At 57.4% G+C, this 25,558-nt stretch overlaps 3 protein-coding genes across 9 annotated transcripts; 2 read left to right on the forward strand and 1 right to left on the reverse strand.

Annotated features, from left to right (window-relative positions):
• Positions 1–293: 293 nt before the first annotated feature.
• Positions 294–2,789, reverse strand: SSNA1 (Sjoegren syndrome nuclear autoantigen 1). Its single transcript, XM_001234483.7, has 3 exons — positions 2,713–2,789; positions 2,434–2,633; positions 294–506 (listed from the first exon to the last, which is right to left on the reverse strand). The coding sequence occupies exons 1-3, from the start codon at positions 2,762–2,764 to the stop codon at positions 390–392; spliced, it is 369 nt and encodes a 122-aa protein (XP_001234484.1). The 5' UTR covers positions 2,765–2,789; the 3' UTR covers positions 294–389.
• A 5-nt stretch (positions 2,790–2,794) lies between these two features.
• Positions 2,795–12,819, forward strand: ANAPC2 (anaphase promoting complex subunit 2). Its single transcript, XM_415533.8, has 13 exons — positions 2,795–2,892; positions 4,426–5,048; positions 5,865–5,997; positions 8,064–8,238; positions 8,388–8,507; positions 8,902–9,019; positions 9,097–9,278; positions 9,414–9,555; positions 9,928–10,003; positions 10,299–10,502; positions 11,133–11,262; positions 11,559–11,794; positions 12,358–12,819. The coding sequence occupies exons 1-13, from the start codon at positions 2,812–2,814 to the stop codon at positions 12,568–12,570; spliced, it is 2,433 nt and encodes an 810-aa protein (XP_415533.2). The 5' UTR covers positions 2,795–2,811; the 3' UTR covers positions 12,571–12,819.
• Positions 12,820–14,603: 1,784 nt separating this feature from the next.
• TOR4A (torsin family 4 member A) lies at positions 14,604–21,397 on the forward strand. Of its 7 annotated transcripts, none has more exons than XM_046901949.1 (3): positions 15,445–15,544; positions 16,287–16,868; positions 18,914–21,397. In XM_046901949.1, the coding sequence occupies exon 3, from the start codon at positions 18,953–18,955 to the stop codon at positions 20,546–20,548; it is 1,596 nt and encodes a 531-aa protein (XP_046757905.1). In that variant the 5' UTR covers positions 15,445–15,544; positions 16,287–16,868; positions 18,914–18,952; the 3' UTR covers positions 20,549–21,397. The 7 variants fall into 7 exon arrangements, with proteins under 7 accessions (XP_015135159.1, XP_046757905.1, XP_415532.3 ...); XM_415532.8 differs by having other exon boundaries at positions 16,287–16,846; XM_040649230.2 differs by having other exon boundaries at positions 16,287–16,346.
• The last annotated feature ends 4,161 nt before the right edge of the window (positions 21,398–25,558 follow it).

Raw genomic sequence — 25,558 nt, forward strand, 5'->3', positions numbered from 1 at the left:
ATGGCAGCCCCAGCTCTGGAGCTGCAGAGTAACAGATGTGTAAGTGGTGAACCCAGAGCTGACTGTCCTGGCTTCGTTCTGCTGTGGGTCACTGAGGGATGCTGAATGATATCCTGCAGGCTGCTCTGCTGCCTTCAGCCAACTGAAGTGCTGCTGTGGGTGCTGATCCCAGTGAAGGAGCTCTGTGCTCACACCTTCCCTAGCTGGGATGGGCCCGTGGTGCTCTGCTGCACTGGGGGGGACGGGGTGACATTCAGCAGTTCTCTAACACCAAAATGCTTCTGAAAGGAAAATGCACTCCTGCAACATGCTTTTATTAACAGTGGCATCCTTGTACCAGAACAGCAGCTGCCCCCGAGCCAGGGGCCTGGCCAGGCTGAAGAACAGCTTTAGGAATGCTTTTGTCCAGGTGTTTGTTTTGAGGTGCTTGCGGGCTCACTGGCTTTGCTAGCATTCCCAATTTCTCCCTTCACGGCATCTAGCAATGTCTGAGAGCTCTCCAGAATCTGGGAAAGAAGGAAATAAAAACAGCTTTATGTAGATATATATATATATTTGTATCAGCTAAACAGTTCTCTCTGAATTCAGCTGCTGTACCTTGCAGCAGGAGGGATCCTCCACCCCTCTGAGCAATACAACACTGAGAAGTTACGTGTTCTGCCTCACTGCAGGGATGGCTGTGCAGCAGTTTCTCTTGTTACGCCCATATTCTGAATTAGAAAAACCTTAAGCCATTGATCTGTCTTGGAGCACAAAGCAGAGACTTTCCTGCAGCAGGCTGTGGACTGAAGTTTACTTTCTACTTGGGCTTTTTGGAGCAGTATTAACATTGCAGGCAGCAGACCCAATGTTTTCCACCACTAAACCTGCACGCTTCAGGTTTCTTGCTAAGTAACCCTCAAATGACCTTAAATCAGGCTAAATCTTGCTCCTTTAATTCATTTTCTTCTGTTTTTAGCACATATTTTATACAATCTAACACTCCCACCTGTTGTGCCCCAGGCAACACCAGGCTTAGATCTCACTGCCTGCGCAGCTCACCTCTGTGCAGCGGATGACTGTAGCAGAACGTGGCTGTTGCAGTCCCAATGATTGTCTGTACTCATTCCTGTGGCCTTACAGGAGTATGAAATGGTCAGAGAGGAGAGGTGAAGAGCCCTGCAGGAGCATAGGGGCAGGATGCGTGGGATCCTGCTGTCTTTTCCCCATAGCAGAATGTGGTGTAGGGGTTAGGGTGAGTCCTCAGTCTCCCCTGGGCCAGGGAAGGGCAAGGAGCACCGTCACCCCCAGGAGACCTGAATGCACAGGAAAGGGACTCTGCTGCTCGTTCCTGGCTGCAGGATGGCTGTGTTTCATCTCCTCACCCCTTGGCTTTTTACCTGCTGTGACTTTTGTCTCCTAATTTCAATAAAGACGGATTTGTTTGTAGGATAGGGGGCTGTGGTTTGTATCTCAGGGAAGGTTTCTTTTTGAACCTGTGCTGTTTGTGGTGTAGCTTTACAACACCAATTCTGAGCTGTTCCATTCTCACCCAAGTTCATCCCCCAACCTTTGGCTCTTGGAGCACTTCCTTACACCACCTTCCCTTCCGTACAGCATTCAGAAATGCTCTGTGTGTCTTCTGGGGCTCTGTGCCCCCTGAAAAGCACTCTGCAAACACCGCTTCTGCATCCTGAAGGGTCTGACAGCCCTCTGTCAGTCATCACAGCACTGCGAGGAGCTCAGTGCTGAGCGGTGCTCTGCTGGGAGCCCTCACTGTGTGCAGGCTGAGCGAGGCAGCCGCGCTGTGCCCTTCGTGTGCAGTGTGAGGTGTGTGCTGGTGGAAGCCGTGACTCCTTACTGTTACTAGCAGCTGATGTGGGAGATGCAGAGGGTCCACCAGAATCATCCGGCGTTAGAGAGAGCTGGGTGAGCCAACTTCTCTTTTAGTGTATTATATTGCACTAATGAGTGAATTGAGGCAGCTGGTTACATCCCAACCCCTGCTCCTCCCCATGTTTAGCTCTGGTCCGGGTGGGTGAGGAGGATGCCGTGCTTACAGCAGTTCAAAAGACACGTGGGAGGAAGGAAAATGTAGGCAACTGCCTGGAAACAACCTTTTATTTCTTAAAAAAGAGCTCACTGGGGCTTGGGATGAGAACTGAACTCAGCTGTTACTGTGTGCAGAATGGGGCAGACAGAATCAGAATGGTTGGAGTTGGAAGGGATCATTAAAGGCCGTCTGTTCCCGCTCCCTGCAGCGCACAGGGACACCCGCAGCTCCATCCCGACCTCGGCTGTCTGCAGGGATGGGGCACCACCGCCTCTCCGTGCAACCCGTGCAGCGCCCCACCGCCCGCACCACACGACCTTTTTCCTTCCCCCTAACGGAGCTCTCTCCCTCTCGCGCAGCTCGCAGCCCCGGCGCTCCGCCGGGATCCGTGACGGCCGTACCTTGCCGTATGCCGCCTCGCTCTCAGCGATGCAGGCGTCCAGCTGGCGGCGCGCAGCCAGGTGCCGGGCCGTGCGCTCGGAGCTGCGGGCCAACCGCTCCGTGAGCGCCGCGATGCGGCTCTGCAGCCTCTCGCGCTCCGCCTCCTCCTCCCGGATCCGCCCGCTCAGCTCATCCCGCCGGGCGCGGAGCTCCGCCAGCCCTGCACGGAACGACCATCCGTGTGAGCGCCGGGCTCGCACGGCCCCCTCCGCGCCCCCCACCCGGCCCCTCTCACCCACCCTCCAGCAGCGCGGCGTTGTATCCCTGCAGCGCTTCCCCCGCTCCGCTCATCGCGCGGCCCCAACGGCGGCGCGGCGCTCCGCCCCTTCCTGCGGGACATGGAGGCGGCGGGCGCGGGGCTGTCCGCGGCGTGGAGCGCCGTCAGCGCCGCGTTGGTGCCGCCCGCCGCGCTGGGGCTGGTGAGCGGGGAGCGGGGCTGTGCGGGGCTGTGCTGGACTATGCGGGGGAGGGGGGGGCGGGACGGGGCTGTGCGGGTCGCGGTGCGGCCCCAGCAGCGGGTAATGGTGGCCGCTGTGTGGGTGTTGGGGGCTCAGGGCCCCCCCCTGCCCGCCCCGACTGTGCGGGATGGCGGCTGAGCCGGGAGGAGAGCGGCGGTCGTGGGGCGGCGTGTAGGTGGGTCGCTCCGAAAGTGATGCCTCCTGTTGTGTTTCGTGGGAGCTGCGGGAGGTACAAAGAGACGGCAGGGTAAATAGAGCGGATTCTCGGCTATGGAACGCTGTCTTTCAGCGCGCAGCCACCGCCGCTGGGTGTGCTTTCAGCAGTGATGAACAGAAGCTGTGTGCTGCCCGTGTGTGTGCACCGCCACCGTCACCACTGCTGAAACGCCCCACCCACCCCTCACTGTGCCCACATCCACTTTTTTTGTCTCCGTAAGCGTTCAGCACGCATTGATGAATGTCAACAACTGCCATTTTTTCCACGCGGAGGAATTCAGTTCCACCCTTTGCTCCATACGCCTCCCTGTCATACATACGTCCATGTCAGACTGCCCCTTGCTGCCGGGTGTCACATGGCAATAGCACATTGATGGGAAGGTTCAGCCTCTGCTGCCATCCTACCCACATCCCCCTCTGACACTGTGGGCCGATACAATAAAATAGGAGGCATTACTTTCGGAGCAGCCCTCATAAAATATCTATAATATGGTTGATGTATACAAGCAAGAAAACTGATTTTAATCCAGTGGCGTTGGGTTTGTGGGATGGGCAGAGGCCACATGTTGTCACCCTGCGGGCTGAAGGTCCCCTCTGGCCTACAGGATCTAAATGGTTGGGTTGGAAGGGTCCTTATAGATCACAGCCTCATTGGGTTGGGTGGGTCTTTATAGGTCACAGCCTGGTTGGGTTGGATGGGTCCTCATAGATCACAACCTGGTTGGGTTGGAAGGGTCCTTGTAGGTCACAGCATGGTTGGGTTGGATGGGTCCTCATAGATCACAGCATGGTTGGGTTGGAAGGGTCCTTGTAGGTCACAGCATGGTTGGGTTGGATGGGTCCTCATAGATCACAGCCTGGTTGGGTTGGAAGGGTCCTTGTAGGTCACAGCATGGTTGGGTTGGAAGGGTCCTCATAGATCACAGCCTGGTTGGGTTGGATGGGTCCTTATACGTCACAGCATTGTTGGGTTGGAAGGGTCCTTGTAGGTCACAGCGTGATTGGGTTGGAAGAGTCCTCATAGATCACAGAACCAGAAGATGGTTGGGTTGGAAGGGTCCTTACAGATCACAGCGTGGTTGGGTTGGAAGGGTCCTTTTAGATGACAGAACCAAAGAATGGTTGGGTTGGAAAAATCCTAACAGCCCACCCACCCCCTGCCGTGGGCCGGCTGCCCCACACCATGCCCTGGGCCTCATCCGTGGCTGTGGGCTCCTCCAGGGATGGGACACAAAGAAGTGTCTGTGTGCTCAACCTGTCGCCCCCTCTGCCCCCCAGGCAGCGGCACGGTGTGACCCGGTGCGCCCACTGCAGGACGCTGAGCTGCGGGCCGCCCTGGAGGTGCTGCGCTGTTATGGGCTGCACGCTGCGGTGGAGGAGTGGTTCCTGGAGGTGCTGCAGACCGACCTGCAGGCCCACATCGCTCCCGAGTTCTGGAACTGCGTCGGCCAATATGAGAACACGGCGGAGGAGCAGCAGTGCTCCGCGCTGCTTCTGGATGCGTTTTGTCTTCTCAAGTGCCGCCTGGAGCCCTACCTGAGCAGCATGGAGCTCCTGGAGGGCTGGACCGAGGCAGGCCTGCTCCTGGGGACGGGCGCTCAGACGCTGAGGGAGAAGGTGTACACCATGTTCAAAGCCATCCTTTTCTTCTCCACCACCAAGCCCTTCCAGGAGATGATCCAGCAGTTCTACAGCCGCACCTTCCGGATATACATGCGGCAGTGGAAGAAGGGGGAAGAGGGAATGAATGAATGTGAGAGCAGCATGAGCGAGGCTGAGCAGGAGAGTGACACCGAGGAGGGCGGAGGAGAGAGCGCGGTGTGCGCGGGCTGCGGCAGCAGGAGGGAGCAGTGCTGGTGCCCCACGGCCATGGAGCGGTTCCGGCAGCTCAACCACATTCTGTACGTACGGCACGGGGCTGCCCCACAAGCAGGAGGTCCTGCGAGGGCAGCAGCCCCGGGTTTATTCGTGGCTGAGAAATGGAGGAGCTGTGAATGAGGTTATGCCCTGCGTAGGGGTCCCGGGTTGGGGTCTTCTTACGTGGGTTCTGCAGCTGCTTGCTGGCTGCTGGCTGAACTGGAGAGGTGCTTTGGACAGGGGTGCCTCTCACTGGGGGTGGGAATATCTTCCAAAGGCCTTCTGTCCCAAAGGAGCAAACTCCTCTGGATGAAAAAGCTTTGGATAGCTAGAAAATGGTTCTGAATAAGATGGGATAGCAGTAATGTCTTCTATTATAGAAGGGGACAGACTTCAGCAGGCTTTGCTGTGGTAGCACAAGGGGAAATGGTTTCCAACTACAAGAGGGGAGATTTAGGCTGGATATAAGAGGAAGTTTCTTACACTCAGGGCAGTGAGGCACTGCATGGGTTGCACAGAGAGGTGGTGGTGCCCCATCCCTGCAGGCACCCAAGGTCAGGGGATGGGGCTGTGGGTGTCCCTGTGCACTGCAGGGAGTGGGAGAGGATGGCCTTTAATGATCCCTTCCACCTCAAACCATTCTGTGATTCTATAATCCTATGACAGTGTTTCTGAAGAGGATAGGATGGCAGTCGTGTGATGTATTATGTATGTCGTGCATCGCTGCCAGCCATCAGAGTGCTTAAATTAAGAGCTGTGGCTGCACCTGTGCACCACGTGGCAGCAGGTGCCCCCTGTTAGTTCAGTTTTCTCTATGTGCTTTTGCTTCTGCTCCCTCACCCCGGTCTCTGTGTCCGCAGCCGCCGGCTGAATTTGCTGGAGAGGGTGAGTGCTGATGCTGTGACCACCATCCTGCACAGGATGATCAAGGAGAGGATGGAGCGACGATGCCGGGGTGAATACGAGCACTCCTTCCTGAATGAGTTCCAGGAGGTAAGGGATGCCCTGGCTTTGGAGGTGTGGAGCTGCTCCTGTTCCTGCCGCTAAGTTCCCAGCCCCACCTCAATTCCCTGGTCCTGGGCTGTGACTTCTACCACCCCTGACAGAAGAGGAGTGGTTAAAACTTAGCAGTTTAGATTAATGCTGGAGGAGAGGGTCTGCTCTGCCCTACGCACAGCACCTCGTTCTGTTTCACCTGGCCGTGTCCCCATTGGCCCCATCTGCAGTACTTTGTCCAGGCCTGGGGCCTCCAGCACAGAAAGGCATGGAGCTCTTGGAGCGGGCCCAGAGGAGGCCACTAAGATGGGCAGAGGGCTGGAGCACCTCTCCTATGAGGAAAGGTTGAGGGAAATGGGCTTGTTTAGCTTGGAGAAGAGAAGGCTCCAGGGAGACCTCATTGTGGCCTTCCAGTACTTGAAGGGAGTGCATAAACGGGAGGGGGAACAGCTGTTTGTGAGGGTGGATAGTGATAGGACAAGGGGGAATGGTTTTAAACTGAGACAGGGGAGGTTTAGGTTGGATATGAGGAGGAAGTTTTTCACCCAGAGGGTGAAACCTGAACAAGTTGCCCAAGGAGGTGTGGATGCCCCATCCCTGCAGGCATTCAAGGCCAGGCTGGATGTGGCTCTGGGCAGCTTGGGCTGCTGGTTGGCGACCCTGCACATAGCAGGGGGTTGGAACTGGATGAGCACTGTGGTCCTTTCCAACCCAGGCCATTCTGTGATTCCATGAATTTCGATCATTTTGGCCATTCTATGATTGAGGAATTACGGTGGTTCTGTTCTAGCAGTGATATGAGGGCAGTGTGCCATGCAGCTGCAGCCAGCCCTCCCCGTGTGTAGGTGGGCCCATGACTTGAACTTGTGGCTGTTTTCTGTCCTGAATTTCCTGCATCCCTTTAAAAGAGGAAGTGACGCTGGCACATGCTGTTCTTGCCCTGAGTCCTTCCTTGCACCTCCTCAGTTCTCTTGCTGCTGCCTTGCACCAAGTCTGTGTCGAGCTCTTTGTTCTGTATGACCTTAAAGCTCTCCTCAAGGTTATGGCTGCTCTGGGACACGGGCTGTGCTCTGTGCTCTTTGTTCCTTGATGCATGGCCTTACGTTGGTCTGCACTGACGAACAACGTGTGAGGTCAGGTTGCCATGTGAACCAGGCAGCTCCGTGCTGTCGTCCTGGTTTCCTCGCTGTGTGCCACGCTGGGTACTTTTGTTGCCTGCAAACACTGGCAGTGATTTGGTGTTTACTTCCCTGCAGTTGCTGTGCAACACTTTCTTCTCTGGCCCTGCTGCAGAGGGCACTCAGAGACAAACCTCTAGGTTTGGGTAAAGGTGTTGCTCAGCGTTGAGGTGCTTTGCATCGATGGTCACCCTTTCCTTTTGTTCTTTAGGAGAATGCTTTCCCAGTATTGCCCAGGACTGGTGCTTGGGTGCTCTGTGCTGCAGCAGGTTCTTCTGCCTTGTAGTTCTATGGGCAGAACTCACGCACTCCCCCAGTCCTTGGTCAAGCAGACAACCAAGCATTAACATGGGCGCACCACACCCAAACTGAGCGTTTTTCAGGCTGCCTAAACCTGGTTATCAAAAAATAATAGCACCTGATAACTATTAATACTCAAGTACTACCCCAGGTAGTGTTACGCATTTGCCATCTTAAGCAGAATGTAAAGCCATTTGTTCTGAATATCTGGATATGGCAGTTAGGTGCATTTGAATTACGACAAATACTCATTTCTCCGTAGAAAATTAAGTCTGCGGTATACAAACTCAGCCTCTGGTGCCCTTTGATCAGGTTGTGGGATATCGTTATGAAGTGGCTGGGTCGGTGCTTGGGGTCTTGTCTCAGTGCCTGCGTTTGGTTGGTAGGTCTGGGAGTGTTTGGGGATGGCTTTCAGGATTTCAGAAACCACCATAGTGCTGGGCTGAGGGTGCTGAGATGGGCACTTTGCTCCTATTGAGAACAGTTCTGCAAGCGTACATTAAAAACCAGCAGAGCTCTGCAGGGTGGAATGTCCTGCCGTGCGAAGGCGTCCTCCATCCCTGTGCTCTCCCTCTGCTGTTGCAGTGGATCGAGAAGGTGCTGGGCTGGCTCAGCAGAGTGTTCCTGCAGGACGGCCCCTTGGCTCGCCCCTCTGCAGAAGCCAGCAGCACCCTGAGGCGCTGGCGGTGCCACGTCCAGAGGTTCTTCTACCGCATCTACGCCAGCATGCTGATCGAGGAGCTGTTCAGCATTATTCGAGGTCGGTGTCACCCATCATTCGCTGTGTGTGCACTCACTGCTGGGCTTGGATTGAGTGGTCGATGTGTGCTCACCATGTCCTCACCTCCTGGTGCCACGCTGTCTCCCCGTGGAGCCTGGCGCTGTCTCTAATCGCTGCTCGGTCTGTAGATTTCCCAGAATCAAAGCCTGCTGTGGAGGACCTCAAGTTCTGCCTGGAAAGGACAAACCTGAGGCAGCAGCTGCTCAGCTCCCTGAAAAGCGCTCTGGAAATACGGCTTCTGCATCCCGGTGGGTTTTACATCCCTGTGCACGTCATCACGACCCGCTGGGAGCTGGGCTGTGAGGGTTTGCTGAGCGAGAAGCAGCCGGGCTGTGCGCTCTGTGTGCTCTCTGTGTTGGAGCATGCATGGGCAGTAGCAGCTGGTTACATCCCAGCCCCTTCTGCTTCCCAAGTTTAGCTTTGGTCTGAGCGGGTTGGGAAGCTAAGTTGCTATATAGTAGTCCCTGAGGCTGTGTTTGTGGTTGGAGCTGGTTTCTCGGCCATAAAGATCTGTTCTCTCCACGTGGATGAGCCAATAGGGCTGCAAACCCTTCACCTCCAGCTCCATAGATCTAACAGAACCTTTCTTTTATCCAAATCTGTGCTCTGGGACTCTGAACTGCTCCCCTGCCCCTCTCGTAGGTGTCAACACCTCCGACATCATCACGTTGTATATCTCAGCCATCAAGGCCCTGCGGGAGCTGGACCCCTCCATGGTTATCCTGGAGGTCGCCTGTGAGCCCATCAGGAAGTACCTGAGGTGAGAGGCTCTCAGGGCAGCCCTGTGCATCCCCTTCCCCTTCCCTCCATGGCTCTGTATCTCTCACCTTTTGGCAGGACACGGGAGGACACCGTGCGGCAGATCGTGGCCGGTCTCACGGGGGATGCTGAGGGCTCCGGGGATCTGGCAAATGAGCTCTCAAAAGCTGACCCTGTGACACTGGAGAACGGCCAGGAGAGTGATGACGACATCTCAGAACCAGGGGACTGGGTCCCTGACCCAGTTGATGCAGATCCAGGTGAATTAAGAGCAGGCATCGAGGCAGCCCGCTGTCTCCCCATGGCTGGCTGTAGCCTTGAGTCACCCGTTTGGCTGTGCCGATCTGGGCTGGGGCTTTGCTCATCTCACGTTGCTCTCTGCTGCATTTCAATAGGGAAATCGAGTTCCAAGCGCCGGTCCTCAGACATCATCAGCCTGCTGGTGAGCATCTATGGCAGCAAGGACCTGTTTATCAACGAGTACCGCACGCTCCTGGCTGACCGGCTGCTGCATCAGTTCAACTACAGTGCTGAGAGGTGAGACCCAGCTGCTGCGCCGGGGCTTCCCAGCTGAAGTCACCTCGCAGGGGTCTGCTTCAGCCTTGGGCCTACAAAATGCCATTTCTGCAGACATCTCCTCTGCAGCTGTGGTGGCATCTAGAAGTTCAGGGCTCTCTAGCTGCCTGCTGCTCAGTCTTGCCTTTGGCTTGCACTATAGGGCAGCACATAGGGAAGTGGAAGCACGGACACCCTGAGCTCCATCCCCTATTTTCTAGCAACCTGCAGGGGCTGCTGAGGGTCAACAGAAGGTGTCAAAGTACAAAAAAGGGACGAACCATCAGGAAACCTCAGCTGCAGCCCTGCTTTGTCTCTTGGAACCCGCATGTGATCCTTTCTTTCTCTGACCAGGGAAATCCGCAACGTGGAGCTGCTCAAGCTGCGGTTTGGCGAAGCTCAGATGCACTATTGTGAAGTCATGTTAAAAGTAATTGACTTTTGTTGTTTGTTCTTTGCTTTTTTAAAGTCAAGTCTGGGTGCTTTTGCTCACTGGTGAAGAAGAGTGACCACAAAGGGTCCTTCAGGGAAATGGGGCTATGAGAATCCCAGTGAGGGGGCTGATGTGTGACAGGCAGAAATGCATTGGGGATGGCTGTCCTTCAAGCCCAGTGGGTTGGGTTGTTGGCTGGGGGTGGGTGCTGCGGGGTTGGGGCCTTCCCTACCCTTCCTGCCTATGCCCTTCTGGATGTTGAAGGGCTCTTTCTGTCCTCTGCCCTCTCCAGGACATGGCTGACTCGCGACGCATCAACGCCAACATTCGTGATGAGGAGGAAAAGCTCCCGGAGGAGGAGAGGCCGCCGTTCAGCCTCGTGGCCGTTATCCTGTCCAGCGAGTTCTGGCCACCGCTGAAGGAGGAGAAGCTGGAGCTTCCAGAGCAGGTGAAGGAAGCCATGGAAGCCTATTCCAAGAAGTACGAGAAATTGAAGGTGAGGATTCCTTAACCCTCCGTAAGAGTTTTGTAGCTCTGCTGTGTAGCGTGAGCTTGCTTGGTTGTTGCGGAGTCCCTGCAACATCCCTTGCAGCATAGCTGCTGCTACACCCACGGTGTTACAGTGGAATACCAAAGTCCTTCAGCTTTGAAAGTGGATTAGAAGCTACACCAGCTTAGCTACTGCCAGAAGAATGAGTAATAGAATCATTACAGTGCAAAAGACCACAAAGATCATCATGTCCAACCATCAGCCCATCCCACCATGCCCACTGACCACGTCCCCAATGGCCACATCTCTGTGGTTCTGGAGCACCTCCAGGGATGGTGACCGCACCACTCCCTGTGCAGCTGTGCCAGTGCACGTCCTGTCCATGTGGGGCCTCTTTACTTCAGTACTGTCACTCTTCTGGTTGTTCTCTTGAGGAGAGGCTTTCAGGCAGGAGAGTAGCACTGGTATTGGGCAAGGGCTGGGCAACAACTTATGTCAAGGGTGAGGGAGCAGGGAATGGATAATGGTGGGACAGAGATTCATGAGGTGGGAGCAGCCTTTGTCTTTGCTGGAGGTGAACAGAGTTCAACCAGCCGTAGCGACAGAGGGGCTGGAAGATCTGCTTCCCTCTTCCAGGCCATGAGGACCCTGAACTGGAAGTACCACCTGGGGCTGGTCAGCCTGGATGTGGAGCTGGCCGACCGCACGCTCTCCCTGTCCGTGTCCCCTGTGCACGCTGCCATCATCCTGCACTTCCAGACCAAGAGTGAGTGACGTGGTGTGGCACACGGAGCTGGGTGGGAAGGCCACGTTGCCATAGGGCCCGAGAGCTCCTTCGGGCTGGGGGCAGGAGCTGCCTGCAGCTTGGATCTACCGCAGCCAGAGGCAGAGCTGCAGCTCTGCAAGGAGACAGCGCTCGGAAAAGCACAGCTCAGCACCCGGTGCCTGCAGGAAGGCGCTGCGCGTGGCTGCTCAGCCCTGGGCCGCCTTCCTCCCCTCTTGTTAAGCCGTGGCACACGTGGGGTGGGCAGGTCCTGCAGCCCTCCTCGACGCTCTCTGCAGGCACGTGGACGCTGGCGGAGCTGAGCGAGGTGCTGAAGGTGCCCGTGACGTCGCTGAAGCGTAAGATGACGCTGTGGCTGCAGCAGGGAGTGCTGCGTGAGGAGCCGCCGGGAACCTTCACCGTCATCGAGGAGGAGCAGAAGGACCAGGGGGAGAAAGTCGTCCTGATAGACAGCGACGAGGAGGGGGACTCCGCCATGGCCTCGCAGGCTGACCAGAAGGAGGAGGAGCTGCAGGTGTGTGTGGGTGCCTGCAGGGCGGGTGGGACGGCGCAGACATCCAATGCTTTTGGCTTCTTGGGATGGATTCGATCCGCCCTTTGGATTCGCGTTTTGTCCTTCCAGCTTGAGGGGGTTTGGACTGAATCCATCATCCACATAACTATTGGCAATATGGGGTATTAGGTGGCAGCCTTTGCTCCAAAAATGTCCCCATACAACTCTGGGTGTTGATTTCATATTTGAAAATAGACATAGGTTGGATTCACCCCGTGCTTTTCGGCTTACAGTGCCAGAAAGGCGTATCCAGCACTGCCAGGCTGAGCTCTGCTGTCTGTCTGGGCTGGCTCTGGACACTCCCATTGCTTTTTGTCCCCGCATGTCACACCGTGTTGTGTGCTGTGCCGTTGTGCACCACGCAGTGCCCTGCCTGCATTTACCCACGGAGTGACACATCCTGCATTCTGGCCTATATGTGAGGACACCTCATCCTCTCCATGGGTATTTCCCACTTAAAGGCCGGGCCCTCAGCAGCCCTTTTCTGCATGGTGCTGATGGTGGTTTACTGCGTGTCCCTGCAGCTGTTCTGGACCTACATCCAGGCGATGCTGACCAACCTGGAGAGCCTGTCCTTGGAGAGGATCCACAGCATGCTGAAGATGTTTGTGATGACAGGCCCCGTGGTCACAGAGATCGACATACAGGAGCTGCAGGGCTTCCTGCAGAAGAAGGTTCGGGACCAGCAGCTCATCTACTCCGGAGGCGTCTATCGCCTGCCTAAGAACTGCAACTAGGCTGTGAGTGCCTCGGTGCCGCCTGGCTCTCTGCATCCTGCTGGGTGGGTCCTGTGCTGGGGGTGGGCGCTGTGCCCCCTCCCAACAGGGGACACCATGGGAAGGCAGCTCAGCAGCAGCGTGGGCTGTGCAGCCCTCAGAACGGCTGGGCTGGAGCTGCTGCCCACATTACCTTCCTCTCATAAATGAGAGTCTCATCCCCGTCTGTGATCAATAAAACCCAGCAGTGGTCTCTGGGCCAAACCAGCACTTTTCTCTCCTCTCAGCAGTGCTTTCTCCAACACTTCCCTGTGCTGAAGCCCTGCAGTCGGCCGGCGCCGCTGCAGCCGTGGGAGGCTTGGAGGGGACTTCTGGCTGTGTCTCTTTGTGTCAAAACAAGTGTGGTGTCTGTGCTGCCTCCTGCGGTTCCAGGGAGACCCCAGGGTCCCCTTATCCTTGCTCAGGACTTCAAAGACGGGTGGAGTAACTTTACTGTGGGATGAAGAATGCTGTGGAGGATGAGATGCAGCAGTTTGCCAAGGCAGGCTGGTTAGTCCTGGGGGGGTGTGAGGGCTGTCCAGGCATTGGCAGCACTGCTTTACCACAGCACGAGCACTCCTCTCCCTTTAAAACCCACTGCTTTGGCAACTGTGCATCCTTGGTGTGTTTCAGGGTTACAGCCTTGTCTGTCAGTGTGTAAGGGATCCTAAGCCCAGCACCACGGGCATCCTTAGTGCTGCTGTGGGCTTATCTCTCTCTTGCATGTTTGCTGCTCTTCCTCCATGGGTGGGAGCACGTGTTATTGTTTCCCTGTGGGCCTTCCTCCAGGCTGGTGGCCTTGGAGTGCTAGGAGCTGGGTGCTGTGTTTGGCTGTTCAGATGTTCCTGGTGCTGTAGGGAATGAATTAAACTCACAAACCTCCATGGTCTGCCTTCACCAGGGATGTCCCTCCATCCCAAAGGGGAACAAATGCCATGGGTCCTTCTGTCAGGCTGCTGGAGCAGACTGGGGGAGTAACATTTGGCAATTGGAAGTGATGCCTGGGGAGCCTCTGTGCTGCCCTCCGCATGAGGGCAAATCCCCCTGGGGGATCCCTGGACCCACTGCAGGTGGTGGTGGTGGTGTTGGGGACCTGGGGTGGGTGGAGGGGCGGGTTGGTGGCCCCATGGGTGATGTGGGGGGGGGGAGGGGGCACTTTGGGTCAGTGTGACTGCATGGTGCACATGGCTGCGCTTCGGGTGTGCACACAGTGCTGCAGAAGCCCTGAGCAGGGTGGAAATTTGGGGTTTTAGAGTAAATGTGCAGGACGCTGCTCCAGACACAGATAAACGGTGGCAAGTCCCAGACAGCAGCAGGCAGGGGAGGAAATCCACACCAAACACACCAGGAGCAATGTGAAGCCCACCAGACCCTGCTAGGACGTGCACCGGACTCACTATTTGGGGCCGGACAGGGAGCAGAGTGGAGTACACAGCACTGACCCCACTGTTGCTGCGCCGTGGGCACGACCTGGGACATCTCTGCAAGCTGCACCCGGCACCCACAGGATGAGGACTCAGAGACAAAAGCCTGTGGAGCCCCCAGCTCCACTCTGCCTGCTGCTCTGTGCTGCTGGAGCAGCTCCTGTGGGGCTTTCCTCACTGGTTTGGGATCTGGGGACACTTCGCTTTCCCCTCTGCGGAAACTGTGCTGACGTTCCCCGGTCACCTGCTGTGTGCTGCAGGTTTGCTGGGTCAGAGCGGCGCTGCCTGAGGCTGCTCTGTCCCCCTCCCAGAGCCATGGATCTCCACGGTGTCCCCATCTCAGAGCTGTGGGTCCCAATGCTGTCCCCATCCCGGAGCCATGGGGCGGCTGTTGCTGTCCAATTTTCAAAGCATTACAGTAGGAACAACTCAGGTTTAATGAGCCCTTCGGGTCAGATGAAACATAGAAGGCTCAAAGCTAATTGAAACAAGCTGGGGAAGGAATTCTTCAGGCTGGACGGAGGAAGCTGGGAAAAAAAAGAAGAAAAGAAACAAGCCAGAAGTACAAATAACAGCCGGTGCTTCTGGCTCATCCTGCACTGTGCAATGGGAGCTCTGCAGCCGGAGGAACCCCCCTCATCCCAGCAGATCCCAGCACCCCAGGTATGCTGCCCTATTTATAAACTGTTTATAGAGAGCCCTCCAGAAACGCAGCAGGACGCCTCTTCCCTACAAGGGATGCTCCCGGCCCGCATGTAAACTGTTTGGGTTATGGGGGACACGTGCGGCCACGTCTGCTGACGGAGCTCGGAAAGTTTTGCTAACGGTGAAATGGGGCCGAGCGGTGCTGGGGCCGCCCCACAGGCCCTCCTGCCCCACAGACCCTCCTGCCCCACAGACCCTCCTGCCCCACAGACCCTCCTGCCCCACGGACCCTCCTGCCCACCGGTGTTGCTGCTGTGGGCTGCAATCTGCTCTTCTGGGTTTGGAACGCTCCCACCCGGCGGCCTGGGAAGGGTTACGCACTTTCATTGTTTTTTTAATTGATTTATTTTATTTTTTTTCCTGTTATTCTTCCGTTCTGGGGGGGGGGAAGCGTGGCACCTCCCTGCTCCTGACCCCCCTGGGCACCTCCAGCCCTGGTGTTCTGTGTCCTGGTTGCCACCACGGGATTTGCATGCACCCGGCTCACCAATGCCACGGTGCAGAGAAAAGAGCTAAACTGGATGTAAAAGCAAAAGCAGCACCGGGGATGTGTGGGTACCCCCACCCCGTGTTGGCTGCCAACCCGCTGGGTACCCCCTGGTCCCAATGCCCGCAAGGAATGGGTGCCCCAAAGCTTCCCCTGGGTTTTCTCACCCCTTTTCTTCCCGCGGGGGCCCAGTGGGGCTGAGCCACGGGAGAGGAGGCGTTGGGCAGGATTTGCATTCCTGGCCCTGCAGGAAGGGCTGTGCAGCACCCGCAGCTGCTGCTCCTGGCTGCGTCCTCCCCGGGGCCCCCGGCGGGGGCTGCAGGGCTCCAAACAGCCTGAGGTGAGTGGGGGGCTTCGAGATGGGGCAGAGGGTGGCCCAGGGCACTGCCCACCTGCAGGATCCCCTGCATGCATGTGGTCTCCCCCCCAGTATGTGTGTGCCCCCCATCATTGTGCTGCCCCAAAGCACATGCATGCTCCCCCCGCCCCGCACAGCCTTTCCTGCATGCATGTGCCCCCCACCATTGCACTCCCCCAGTGCACATGCACGTCCCCTCATTGCACGGCCTTCCCCCCATCCATACACCCTCGCCTTGTTACACCTGCATGCTCCCCGCAGCCGCAGTGCCCCCCTGCTGCACACAGGGCCCCGCTGCACAGAACCCCATCCTGTTGCACTGCCTCCAGCTGGACGTGGCAGCTTCTTGCTCTCCCCGTAGCTGTTATTAACAAGGGCTGGGGATCATCGCTTCTGCGTTATTTTTACTGTATGCATCCACGCTAAGTGCTGCTGGGCAGGAGCTCTCCCATTGCAAAACCCCAATTTATCCCCCCAAATGCCTTGTTTTGTGTCCACGAGGGCTGCAGCCCACAGAATGCATTCACGGCTCCTCTGGAGGGGTCCTCGATGTGACTCTGATGTCCCCGCAATGCAGGGAATCGCTGGGCCGATCCCTATGGCCGCAGTCCATGCAGGGAAGGGAAGCAGTTGGGAGGTTTTGTTTTTCCCATCTACTTTCATTCCTGGGCCGCCGCTCCAGCAGGAGAGGGGTTTCGCTTCACGCCCTGCGCTTTCCCCCCAGGGTTCACCAGAAATGAGAGCGTGGCACAGCGCCGAGCAGAGCTCAGTGCAATGGGTGCAGGTGGGTGCACGGGGGGGGGGCACCGAGCTGTGGGTACGGCCCCCACCTCCTCGGCACTGCTGCTGGGGGTGCCGCTTTCGGGAGGTTTGGCTCAGGGCCGTCAGCACAGAGCTGCACCGGGCACAAAGCTGCACCTCCCTACCTGCTGCTCTGCACCGCGCTCACCGCTTTGTCCCACATTCGCCTTCTTTTCCCCCAGACCACCCCAATAATCCCCGAGGGCCTCTTTGACCCCACTGCTGCCGGCCTGGCGCCCACTACACCCCACATCATCACCCAAACTCAGCATCCCAAGGCCACCACTCTCCCCCAGCCCCATCAGTGCCCTCACACCAGGCGGCCGCTCTCGGGGCGAGGACGGAGCGGGACGAGGAAGTGGTGCAGGGCCACTCCTCCGCGCCATTTCCTCCCGGCACCGTGCAGCTGTGAGGGCAGCACAGTGCTGGGTTGGGGTGGCAGCACCCAGGGGACACACGGAGGGACCCCACGCCCGGCCCACGGTCAGTGAGCAGATGGGGCCGGGTGGGAAACGGCCGCGTTTGGGGCTTTGCGTCACCGTTGCCTTTGTGCGGTGCTCGGGGAGGTGGGGAGCGGCTGTGCGCCACGGGATGTGGTGAGGTGCTGGGGTGTGCTCAGCTGCATGGGGTGGGGATGGGGGTGGCACAGCAGTGAGGATGACGTGGTGATGCTGGTGGCATGGGGATGCAAATGGCACAGAGGTGCGGGGGGCACAGGGCTGTGGGTGGGACAGGACTGGGGTGGCACAGGGATTCAGGCGATCCATGTCTCACTGGAGCTGTAACCTCTGCTCCCATCCCTTCTGCCCGTCCCCCCGTCCCCCCCCTTTGATCTGCACTTCCCCCACATGCACTCAGCTTCAGACGCAGGTGGCCCTTCCCAGCCTGGGGGAACCTTTGGGGTTTTCCAGTGGTTCCCCTTCCCGGTGCCACTTCTGCTGCTCTGCTGTCCCACCGTGCCCCTTCCCGGTGCAGCCATGGCTCTCGGTGTCCTGGGGTGCTGGAGGTGGGCTTTGGTCCCAGCACCCCCCCTCATTCAGAGGCTGTGCCATCCCCTGCCGTGGGGTGGATGTGCTGTTGGGGTCTCAGCTGTCAGAGCAGGGCCCGGGGCCACCTCCCCATGGTGGTGGTGGACACCTCCCCAGGAGGTGTCCCTGCAGCATCCACTGGGGAGCAGTTGAGATGTGCCACTGCTTCCTGCATTACCACTCTGCTCCCTAATCCCACTCCTGTGAACACTGACAGCATCCCCTTCTTATTCCCACATTCCTCAGTGCCCTGGTGTGGGGCATCCTGGTGGGCCGGGGGGTGCAACATCCCCAGACAAAGGTCTGTGATATCCCACGGCCCAGGGAACATAGTGCTGGCTGTGCTATGGGGCTGCTCCCCAGCTTTTGGGATAGCAGTGCTGTGGGGCTGCTCCCAGCCACTGTGGGATGGCAGTGTGGTGAGTTCGCTCCCCAGCTTTTGGGATGGCAGTGCCATGGGGTTGGTCCCAGCTGCTTTGGGATGGCAGTGCCATGGGCTTCGGGCAGTGCCTGCATGAAAGAAGTGAATGGGACTGGAGAGCGGTGCCGGGGTGACGCGGGGACAGCGTGGGGACCCGGCGTGGCCGTCAGCCCTCCCGCCGTGCTGCGTGCAGGAATCCCGCCCGGCCGGTTCGGTGCGGGGCACGGCCGAGCGCCGCGCAAGGTGAGCAATTAACGCTCGGGGCTAATGGAGATCGCCGGGCGCCGGGTTCGGGCACAGCTGCCCCGACGTGAGAGCCGACGTGCCGGGACAGGACGGCGGCGGTCCGCACACACCGCGCCGGGGCTGCGTGCCGGGCGGCCGCTGGGAGCGGCTGTGCTCGCTCTGCCCGGCCCCGCTTCCTGCCCGCCGCTGTCACCGCAGCCGCCGTCCCCGTGCGTCAGCGCTGGGGAAGTGCCCTCCCACCGTGACACGGACTGCGGGCAGCTCGGCGGGCGGGGACGGAGCCGGCATCGCGCGGCCGGAGGTCGGCTCGGCCGGACGTCGCTCAGCGCTCCCCGCCGCGCTCCCATCGCCGGGTGAGCTCCGTCCACGCCTTTCCCACGGCGGGATTCGAGGGGTGCCCGCGCTGCTCCGCGTGGCTCCGGGTGGGGAAGGACGGGGGCGGGGGGTGGCGGAGCCGCGGGGCAGCGCCGCTGCGCTCCCGAAGTGCTGCCCGCGAAGGACCCCCCGGGGCGGCCGGCAGAGCTTTCCACGCCCCATCTCTGCGGCGTAGGGTGACTGTTTCCTTATGGAGGGGTGTGTTGTTGCGTGTTCCTCGCGTTTGGCAGGTGCTAAGGAAACAGCATGGGGTCAGGGCAGGATCCACCTGCCCACATCCTGCTGCCCGCCCCATCCGGCAGTGCCCTTTCTCCGGGGCTGCGTTCCCCATCCCGTGGTGCACAGCTGATGCTGCGCGCAGAGGTCCGTGTTTGGACGCCCGATGGCTGTGTGTGGTCGTTCCAATCAGCCTCGTTTGGCTGCTGTCAGCCACTTCCTGCTCTTACGAAGGTTGATTTTGCATTGTCCTTTTTGCTTTAGAAAGAAGAGGATGTGAGTGGGCTGTAAGAACTGAACGAGATGGATGGAGAGCTGCTTGGTACAGAGGTGGATGGAGAAGCACCCACCGCCATGGGGGACGTGGGAGGAGAGGCATCCTGTGCTGAGGGCGATGCAAAAGGAGAGGTGTCCTGTGCTGAGGTGGGTGGGGAACTTCCCACTGCCATGGGGGATGCGGCAGAAGAGGCGTCCTGTGCTGAAAGCGGTGCAAAAGAAGAGGGCCCTTATGCTGATGGCCATGTGGAAGGAGAGATGGGCTGCTCTGACAGTGATGGGGAAGGAGAGCTGCGCTGCGCCACGACCGACGTGAAGGAAGAAGCATCCTGCTCTGAGAGCGAAGGGGAAGAAGTGCCTGATGCTGAGATCCCCGCCGCTTCCAAGAGAGTCTCTTTCATTTCTTCTCCCTTAAGGGCAATTGTCCGCCTCAAGCAGCGCTACCGAGTGCAGAAGAAAGGCCGTCTGCACTTCGAGCTCCCCCAGGAGAAGTCATCCGAGCCCGTCCATGCGCGGGTGCTCCAGAGGCAGTTTTCACTGAACAGATCAGGTCTGTACGGCTCCTCCAAGTCCTTCTTTAACCAGTCCGGCTTCAAGACATCCCAGTACTTCACCTTTGACACATCCGTGGAAGAGTGGGCGATGAGCAAACCCAGGCGGAAAAAGAAGCGAAGGAAATCTCGGGTCGTTCTGTACCCCGACAAAACAAAGAGGTACCTCCCAGCGGAGGAGAAGAGCAACGCCAAGCGCTGCCTCCTGTTGCTCATCGTCATTATCTTCTTCCAGATCCTCAACGCCATAGAGAACCTGGATGACAACCTCCAAAAATACGACCTGGATGGCTTAGAGAAAACGATGCACCGGGAGGTATTCGGGCAGAAGCTCGCTGTGGAAAGTATTATGCAGCTGCTGAAGGACTATCTCGCCACCCACATCCATAACAAGCCGCTGGTCCTCTCGTTAAATGGCCCCACGGGAGTGGGGAAGAGTCACGTTGGCTGGCTGCTGGCCAAGCATTTTCGCTCCGTCATGGACAATGACTTCGTGCTTCAGTACTTTGTCATGCACCACTGCCCGAGCGGCGCGGCTCCTCTGACGTGTGAAACAGACCTGTCTAAGAAGATTTCTGACATGGTTACGAGAGCTGAGATAGAGGAGAAGATACCGCTGTTCATCCTGGACGAGGTTGAACTCATGTCTCCGGTCCTGCTGGACACTCTCAGCCGGTTCTTCGAACCCAACCAAACCAACGAGTTCCTCAATGCCATCTACATTTTGATAAGCAACATAGGGGGTGGTGAAATCACCAAGTTCGTCATCCAGAACGCATCCGCTGAGCTCCTGCAGCAGCGGAGCGGAGCAGAGGAGCTGCTGAGCGTCATCCAGCCCGTGCTGACCCACACCCACCCGCTGTGGAAGGCGGCGGACGTCGTCCCCTTCGTTCTCCTGGAGAGGAGTCACGTCATAGACTGCTTCCTGGAGGAGATGAGGAGGGAAGGGCTGTACCCCGAGCAGAGCCACGTCGAGAGGTTGGCCAGCCAGCTCAGCTACTACACTACAGGCGACAAGCAGTTCTCCAGGCTGGGCTGCAAGCAGGTTGTGGCCAAAGTCAACCTGCTGTAGGCATCCTCTGCAGAGACGCATCCTGCTCTCAGGATTTACAGTCTCATGGGGAGGGTGTGAGGGCAGAGTGGCTCAGGGGCTGCCCTGGGGCTGCTGGTCATGGCCAGGGACGGCAGCCCAGGCTCCTCTGCAGCACAACCACCCCTCTCCTCTGGGTGTTCCCCGTGTTTGCAGAGCGCGGTGTGGCCAGCGAGGGCCCTCACAGCAATTAGAGACACTTTGTTACTCATGCACTCATTAGAATGAGGACAGACGCTGTGCAGCACCAAGTGAAGGAAGGAACCATAACCCATTGGAGTTCTCTGTCTCAGCAGCACATGGAGCCACATCTCACTGTCTCCAGGGCCGCAGTCTCCACTGGCAGCTCTTCTGCTTTTTGCTGCTGGGTGCACCTCACCACGCTCATTATCTAGAAAGCCCGAAATAGCAACTGGTGTCTGTTGGGCAGCACGCACTGGAAAAGACCATTTGGGCTGTGTGGGCACAGGGCAGCAGGAATGCTGGGCTTCTCCCAGTGCTGCAGGGCCCTGCAGATGCTCTTTGCTATTGAGACCCAGTGGGGAGCACATTGCCTGGAAGTACCTCGGGAACAGCACGGCTTTGTTTTGAGCAGGCAGGCGGAGCAGGCGCTCGTGGCATTGCTTCTCCACGTTTTGGTTTTGTGCCCAGGTCCCCTTCTACAATTTGCTGTGAATTCTCACGTACGTAATCCTGTGGATGTTTGCACTGGTTGTTTGATTTGCCTCTTTCTAATCGTTGGTCTCCAAAGACTTCCATCGCAAACTTCTGCTTCCGGAGCTATTGTCAGGAATAAATCCAAACTATCTTGAATAAATTAATTTGAAAGTACTTTTCCCATATGTGACCGAAATGTGGTTTTCCACCCAGATTTCTCTTCTGGGTCGATGCAGCTGTGCTTTGGATTGGGAGCGAGGGCTGCTGCTTTGCTGGAAGCTCAAAGGTCTGAGGGGAGGGTTAGGCATCACTCCAGCTCAGTGGCCGTCCATGCTGCCCGATACCCCCTTTGCTGTCAGCTGTGTCTGGGGTACAACCTGCATTGGCAGAACCCCCCCATTGCCCCATAGGAGCGTCCCAAGGGCAGGCATGGCTGCCTTCAGATACACACGCTCCTTTCAGTTCCAAAGCAGCTCGGCTCCAGGATGGCCAGGCATGGGAGCAGCACAGACTATGGGCTGTGGGCAGCCCCAGTGGGGTGGGCATCGCTCATGGTGCACCCCAGCGTGCAGCTGCAGAGCCTTCCCTATCTTCCTGGCCTGTGCTCCATCCCAAAGTGATCTCAGGTCTCCACTGTTCTGCAGTCAGCCTTTGGGGCTGGGCAGTGCCCGGGTCGCTGTCAAGTCAATATCAGGGATAACCTCCCAGCTGCTTTCTGCATGCAGGAGGATCCTTTGTCCCTGGGAAAGGGCTGAGAGCTGGAAACCAGCCGAACCTCCGAGTGCCCCTGCAAGGAAGTTGGGAGGATTTGCTTTTACAGTGATCGAGAATGAGCTGCCCTGAGCTCACAGGCTCAAAGCATTCCGGCTGTGTGTGGCCGGGGCTCCCAGGGACACCTGTCCCACCGATGTCCCCATCCTCCTCCCTGCGCTCCGGGCACTGGGAGGTGGTTGAGGTTTCCCCTGCATTTCTCCAGTAACACGGCCTGGCTCCAGCCCAAGGAAGCGGGTGCACGTACACGTTCTGCGTGGGCTCGGCTGCCTCCAGGAAAAGGAGTTGTGATGGAGGGTTCCTAAAAAGGAGCTAACTCGAGCTGGCTCCATCCACCACAGCCTGCCCAGAGCCACCTCCGCAGGCAGGTGCTGACTGATGAGGCTGAATCCTCCCTGTTTGTATCCCTTTTGCCGTGGGATGATGATACAGAGGTGATGCAGTGCCAAACCAACAGTGCTCTGTTACGCACTGCAGCATCGTGCCGGCCATGCTGGGCCACCCGATCCCCCACTGCCACCAGTGCTGCTCCTCCTGCATTGTGCACACCCCAGAGCCACCCGGAGGGACCTCATGCTCACTGCCTGGTGTCTCTGGCTGTGATGGCTCTGCCAGGAACTGCAGCAGACCCATGACATCAGCCTGGAGCAGCGTGTGCAGGTGGGTGTAAATTGGGGTACTGCTTCTGGAGGTGCAGCAGTCAGCCCATCCCCACATACCCTAACAACGTGTCCTGCAAGGGGGAGGAAAGGCTAATGAGGAACTCTAGCAGATTCAGTGCTTCAATGCATTTCCCCTTGTAATCTTCACTGGACACATCAGTGCAACCAGGGAAGCAACATTTGATTTGAGCAGGGGAGAAGAGAGCAAGGCCAGCTTGCAATAGCTGTGACTGAGGCAATTCATGCAAGGTGCAGAGGAAAGTGCAACAGCTTTTGAGGTGGCACAGCAGAATGCTGGAAGGCGAGGGGTGCGAGCATGCCCTTGGGAAGGGTGGGAAGGCCCAGGTCTGTACACTGAATGATGTACAGCAGGAGTGAAGGAATGCAGGGCCTCATCATGGTACCCTGTCAGGACGGAGCCTGGGCTGCAGTGTGAGCCAACACACCTGCAGGTGTGAGGAGTGTTGGGTGAAACGAGATAAGAGCTTTCAAATATGCAAAAGAGAGGCAGGGAGCAGGGCTGAGCTCTGCACATTCTCCTTGTGCAGGGTGTGGGGTCGGCTCCGAAGTGCACGGGTGAGGTTACACTGCAGGGAGGTGCTGCAGCAGGGAAGCTCCCACATGGGCTGAGCAGAGCAGCTGCACCAGGCTGGGGGATGGAGAAGGATGGGTTAGAAGTGCTTGGAGTCCACGGGCTCACAAGCTGCTGTTTGCTGGGCTTCTGCTTCCCCTTGGTGCCTGCTGATGGCTCTGCTGTCGCTCTGTGCCACCCAGCATGCAACTGGTCTCACTTGCAGTGCTTGCTCTTCATTGACATCACTCCAGTTTAACGCTACTCCTCTGCAGTGAATACATGTGGGATGCTAAAATAGCTGGATTTAGGCCCAAAGTTTCAGGCACCTGCATCTGTGATTAGCCAGGCTGGGGAAATGGGAGAGAAGCAGAGGGCTCCCAGAAGGGGCTGCTCCTCCTCCTCCTCCTGCTGGGATTGCAGTGATGAGCCGCTGGCAGCTCTGTGCCGGGTGCACACAGTGCTGGGTTCTCCGTGGATGCTATTCTGAGCTTATTGACATTGAGCTTCCTGTGATATCCCTCAGGCTGGGATTCAGCTCCTATTGTTACACATCCAGGGAAAGTCTGAGTAAGTCACGGCTTGGATTTCCCCAGCCCAGCGCTCCGACCTCAGATTTCACCTCTGCCTGAGCCCTCCTCTGGCTCCTGTAGTGTGCCATGGTACCCAAACGCTCACTCACATCGAACCCTCGTGCTGTGTCACCCATTCCTCTTAGCAAAGAGGGAAAAAAATGAAATCCTGGAGCAAGATACGCTGTAGATTAATGGTTTTCCTCTTAAGCTCCTTGTCCAAATCAGCAGCCGTGTGCAGGTACCCGAGGAGCAGGGGCTGTTGGTGCCACGTTCCACATTTTCCCAACACAGCTCTCAATTCCCAGCAGATCTTCTGAGGCTGCAACCAAAAGGGCACAGTGTGTGCCTCACATAACCCCCTTCCCCGGCCCAGTTTGGCATTACCACTGTGGGTTGTTTCTGATGTGTCAGAGCGAAGCACTTCGTTCTTCCTGAGATGACTTCATGTATTTCCAACCTGTGGGATGAAGGTTTCTGAGCCATGGGCTTTCTTCACCCTCCCCAGGCCCTGCCTCCTGTCTGGGTGCCTCTGGGGGCTTGGAAAGTGTTCCCAGCTTTTGTTTTGAGGGTGAGCTGGTCCTTGGCTTCCAGATTGCTGCTTATCTTTGCAATACAAAATAGGGCGCGTGCCTCAGACCCTGGGTCCGTCCCAACTATTTCGGATGATGTAAGGAGAGTTTCTGCCCCTCCCTGCAAACTGCTGTGCACAAACAGCACTGATGTTCCGAGGTCAAAACGTACCGAGCATTGCAGAGTGCCTTGACCTGACGTAACCCAGCGTCCTCAGCTCCACCAGTGCCCCGAGCTCCATCTCCCAAAGCTGCTCCACGCCAGTTCTGTTAGTCAGGACCCACGCTGAGCCCTTTTGTGTTCCGTGCTCATGCCAAAGACCCATCACCTCCACCTCTGAATGCTGCTCCTGATGCATCCAATGCTCATTTTTTGGATGTGGAGGTCCATTGGTGAAATGGACTGGTGTCTCTGGCCTGGAGAGCGCGGATGAAGTTCAACTCTGGATGCAATTCAACAGAAATTGCTTTTTCACCTCCTTGCACCTGGTGGGCAGAAAGTCTGCTTCTTGCATTGCTGATTCATCTTAGCTCTCATCTGAGAAGTATTCAGTGAACTGCTTGGACAAGCTAACCTGAGAGTTATAAATAAATCCTTGTGTAACCTCACTCAAATTATAATAAGCTAATGGGTAACTATGATTGCCAATAGGAAGAAGACCTGTCCCAGCAGGCAGAGCCTTCTATTCTTGGGTCTCAGTGTTCTGAGGTCGTGTTATTACTCACGTCCTCACACGGGGTGCTGGGCAGCGCTGGTGGGGTGGGTTAGATGTGAAATGGGGAACCTCACTGAGACACCTTCGGGTGGTCAGCAGCTGTACCAAGGCAAACACATTCCAAGGGACAAAGGGAGAACGCATTGATCAGCCTCACAGCTTGGATGTGGCTCTGGCTGGAATAAAGGGAGTTAAAATGTGACGCCAAATGTTTGATTTTGGCATTTAACGTCACTGCTCTCCTAACACTCGGGTGCATTTGGTGGCACTTTGCGTGCCGAGCTGGCCTGAAGCCTGTGTGCTGCGAGTGGGAGGATGCACTGCTAATCCCATCCTGACTCATTCGCGTGCAGGGACTGGGGAGGTCCCAAGGGCTCAGGCACCACAGGGCAAAGCTGGAGCAGCTCCGTGTGATAAATGTTCCCACTGCGTGCTTTGCTGAAAGCATTTGTGTGGTTTAGTTGGAGGGAT

This window comes from Gallus gallus, chromosome 17, assembly GCF_016699485.2.
Source record: "Gallus gallus isolate bGalGal1 chromosome 17, bGalGal1.mat.broiler.GRCg7b, whole genome shotgun sequence".
Taxonomy (NCBI): domain Eukaryota; kingdom Metazoa; phylum Chordata; class Aves; order Galliformes; family Phasianidae; genus Gallus; species Gallus gallus.